This window comes from Copadichromis virginalis, linkage group LG12, assembly GCF_057382275.1.
Source record: "Copadichromis virginalis isolate Kocher_CV1m ecotype Utaka linkage group LG12, C_Virginalis_male_GT1.1, whole genome shotgun sequence".
In the NCBI taxonomy this organism is placed as follows: domain Eukaryota; kingdom Metazoa; phylum Chordata; class Actinopteri; order Cichliformes; family Cichlidae; genus Copadichromis; species Copadichromis virginalis.
In genome coordinates, this window is record NC_140629.1 from 35,871,440 (window position 1) to 35,874,876 (window position 3,437).

The 3,437-nt window shown below is 37.0% G+C and overlaps 1 protein-coding gene across 2 annotated transcripts; it reads right to left on the reverse strand.

Annotated features, from left to right (window-relative positions):
- Nucleotides 1–337: 337 nt before the first annotated feature.
- On the reverse strand, nucleotides 338–3,113 carry LOC146697535 (natterin-3-like). Of its 2 annotated transcripts, XM_085476325.1 has the most exons (3): nucleotides 3,050–3,113; nucleotides 2,696–2,774; nucleotides 338–2,084 (listed from the first exon to the last, which is right to left on the reverse strand). In XM_085476325.1, the coding sequence occupies exons 1-3, from the start codon at nucleotides 3,053–3,055 to the stop codon at nucleotides 994–996; spliced, it is 1,176 nt and encodes a 391-aa protein (XP_085332451.1). In that variant the 5' UTR covers nucleotides 3,056–3,113; the 3' UTR covers nucleotides 338–993. The 2 variants fall into 2 exon arrangements, with proteins under 2 accessions (XP_085332451.1, XP_085332453.1); XM_085476327.1 differs by lacking the exon at nucleotides 2,696–2,774 and having other exon boundaries at nucleotides 3,050–3,089.
- Between the last annotated feature and the right edge of the window lie 324 nt (nucleotides 3,114–3,437).

Sequence of the window (3,437 nt, forward strand, 5' to 3'; positions counted from 1 at the left end):
GAAGCTAAAAAAACAAGAACATTTACCTGTACCCTTGCCTGTGCTTAAAGGCACTGTTATTATGGAAAATCTGAACAACAGTAAATCAATTTAAGTTCTGTTGCTGTGATTTGTCACTAAAGAAATAAAATAGAATTTAATTGAATTTTTGATGCTGTCGTTTTGCAGGAAAAATAAAGATAATCATATATAATGAACATATGAAGTAACACGAAAAATTTCATTATAAGCCTTGATTGTTTTGGAAAAAAAGTAAAACAGTATCACTTTTACATCTTTAACGACATTTACATGTCATTTACATACCACAAAACTTCTAATTAATGGAGCTGCTGTGGTGAGCAGTTAATGAGGTTTCAGTGCCATCTGCTGGATTGACTGAAAACACCCAACAAGAAAGCCAGGTACAAAAACAGTTTTCACAATTTTTTGTGAAGAATTAAAAACTGATGTAGTGATCACACCACTAAAAAGTTTATTCTTGGTAAGTCAACATGTAATTATTATTAGTGAGCACATGGACAGAGATAAAGAGAGTGTGGCTCTTCCTTTACTTTATCACATTATCTTGGAAGGAAGGTAGGAAGTTTTATTTTTAGTCTGATTTAAGAGGGTCACAGTGTCTCGTGAATGACCAATTCCTTGAATAAGGTATCAAATACTACAGTCCAGCAAAGAAAAAAATTATCATCATAATTATTCTTATAGATTCATAAAAACTAAGCAGGTAGAGCAAAGTTGCCAATTTGTATGCATTCAAACATCAGTCCAGCTATTTAATTCAATTCAATTTGCTTTTATACAGCCTCAAATCAAAACAATTGTTACCTCAATGTGATTTATATTGTAAGGTAAAATCCCTAAAATAATACAAAAGGTATGGCATGACAAACAGAACATTTGATGCATTTTTATTTTTGGAGGGATAAATTTGGAATATTAAGTTTTACTTTACAACTTAACTTGTATATACACATGATTACAACTGTGTTATTATGTCTTTTGTGGGCATGGCTGTGCAGAAGTTAGGTATTCACATCTTTCTACCACAGCACGGACCTCTCCCGTCTGGATGCTGTAGTATGTCCCTGAGATGTGTGATCGTTTCATTGCTGTGTTCCTGTAGGTTCGGGTGAGGAGAGCAGTAAAAGGGATGTTTACATCATACTTATAAGCCAGCATTTTGACTTTGCAGAAGTGGTTTGGTGGGACGGAGACCTGTACTTCAACAGTGTGGGTGTGCTCTTCTGCATGAGTTTCCCCATTTGAATAGTCAAATGTAAATTGATTGCTAACCTGAATGCTTCCGGATGCTACGAAGGGGACTCCTGCAGTAAAAGTCGTAGTGACACCAACCGAGACAGAAGCGTGAATGTCCCACCTTTTCTCATCTCTAACTGTCTTTGAAAGAGTTACTGTTTTTGTCACTGGATTGCATCCATTGTTAATACTGGAAGAGATGCGCATGGTCTCAGGAGGATGCTTGCTGATTTTAGCGTTGTTAGTTTTATATCTGACATCAGAGATGATCTCACTGTTAATATCTCTATTAATGGTCAGCACCTCATAGTACCAATAAAAATATTCTTCACCTCTCCAAGGTAGAAAAAATGCAGTGTGTCTAGGATGCACTTTACCTAGACCATACTTGTTTTTTCCAACATAAACCTCATCACTAGAACATGTTCTAACTGCATGTTCGGGCACTGAACCAAAGGAACCTTCCTTCCACTCCACGATCTCAAAGTCATCTTCGTTCACAAGGATATCAAATGAGCCCGTACGATACTCTTTGTCGCCATAGGGATAGTGGCAGAAATCTCCCAAGCTACGGCTGTACAAGCCAGCATGGCATCCATGTTTACAGACATAGTCAATACGTCCCACATATGTGTTGTAAATTGACACCGCTCCATCAGGGAGGAAACCATTCCAGGTCTGCCATTTCACGTTGCCCTTATTATCAAACGCCTGCCTTTTCTGTTTCATCTTGGCTGGAAACAAAAGATGTTGATATACTGATGTGTTAACTGAGATGTCTGTCATTTCAGGAGCTCTGTCCAGATCTGGGTTCAGAGAGGTCACTGTATGAAAGAAAACAAAAACCTTTAAAAAAAAAAAATAAATAATCATATGCATGTGTGAAAAGATGAAACTTCAGAAACTGCTCTTTCCATAAGGTCGACACAATTTTAACTTGACTATGATATTTTCTCCTAGTAGTTTCAATTCATCTTAAATTTCTCTTTTATTTCAGAATTTCTTATGACTGTCAGTTAAAACGGTTTTAAAATCAGGTTTAAGCCAAATCTTGGTAAAAAATGAATAAATAAATAATAATAATTAAAAATTAAAATATGAACTGGACGTCTCGTTATTTCCTGATATTTCTAAATGGGTTAATTCAGATTTAAGCAGGAGATAAACAATTCCAGTGCCTCAAGGTAAATTGATGATCCAAGGACGAATTTGTAGTGTTTGGTGTGTTGCAGCCTTTAGACTGACGAATCCTGGTCTTTAGCTGTTTGATTAGTGCTTATTGCTCCTGAGCACATAGTGTACACTGGGTTTATCTGAGCATTTCATCTCTAAGTAGTTTTAGAGCTAGTATAAAAAAGTGAATCTCACTTGTTTATTTTCACAAAAGGACTTTTGAGGACACTTTTGCAAATTCATAATGCCAGTTACATTTTACCATTTCTGTCCTCTGAGTGCTTCTTCACAGTGCCCCGAGGACTGGCTGGTGACAGAGCCAGCAGCAACAGCAATGACAGCTTTAATAAAAAGGAAAAGCTGTTTTATTGCAAACAGTTTATATTGCAGCCATTATACAGCTGACCACCACTGTTACCCTAAACGCAGAGGCTGCACAAGAAACATGAAACTCAAACATATGGTAAAATCTGAAAACAAAAATTCCTTAGAAATCAAATGTAAAATTATCTTCAGCAATAAGTGAACAGTCTGCTTGTTTTGCAGTTTTATATTTAGGTTAATTACATTTTCAAAACCTGTTTCAACATTTACTGTGAAGTAAAAAGTTACTCACCATCATAAGTGTAGGTTGCTAAGTCTTTCTAGGTCTGACGCGTGTCTGACTGCAGACCAACATCTTATTTTGGACTCTGACCAATCAACAGGTGGGTGAAAGCAGAGATCAATAACATGTTACAGTGTGTTTGTGCTTGTGTCACGTTGCATTTATTACCTTTCCCAATATGTCTGTGAAGGTTCTCAGTCATTCAGGTCATCGTAGTCTAAGGAGCTTGGAAAGAAAAGCGTCTGGACTTCTTTAAGTTGTTTCAAGACGTTTCACCTCTCATCCGAGAAGCTTCTTCAGCTCTAAGGTCAAATGGTGGAGAGTCCCAGATTTAAGCCCTATAGGAGCGTCCCCCAAGAAGGATGCCCACTCACATTTAGACCTTTTGACCTCAGGA

Excerpts from the sequence above, each read along its gene's own strand:
- LOC146697535 (XM_085476325.1), bottom strand. Across the intron at positions 2,085-2,695 it reads GCACTCAGAGGACAGAAATG|TGACCTCTCTGAACCCAGAT; the intron begins GTAAAATGTAAC and ends TCTTTCATACAG.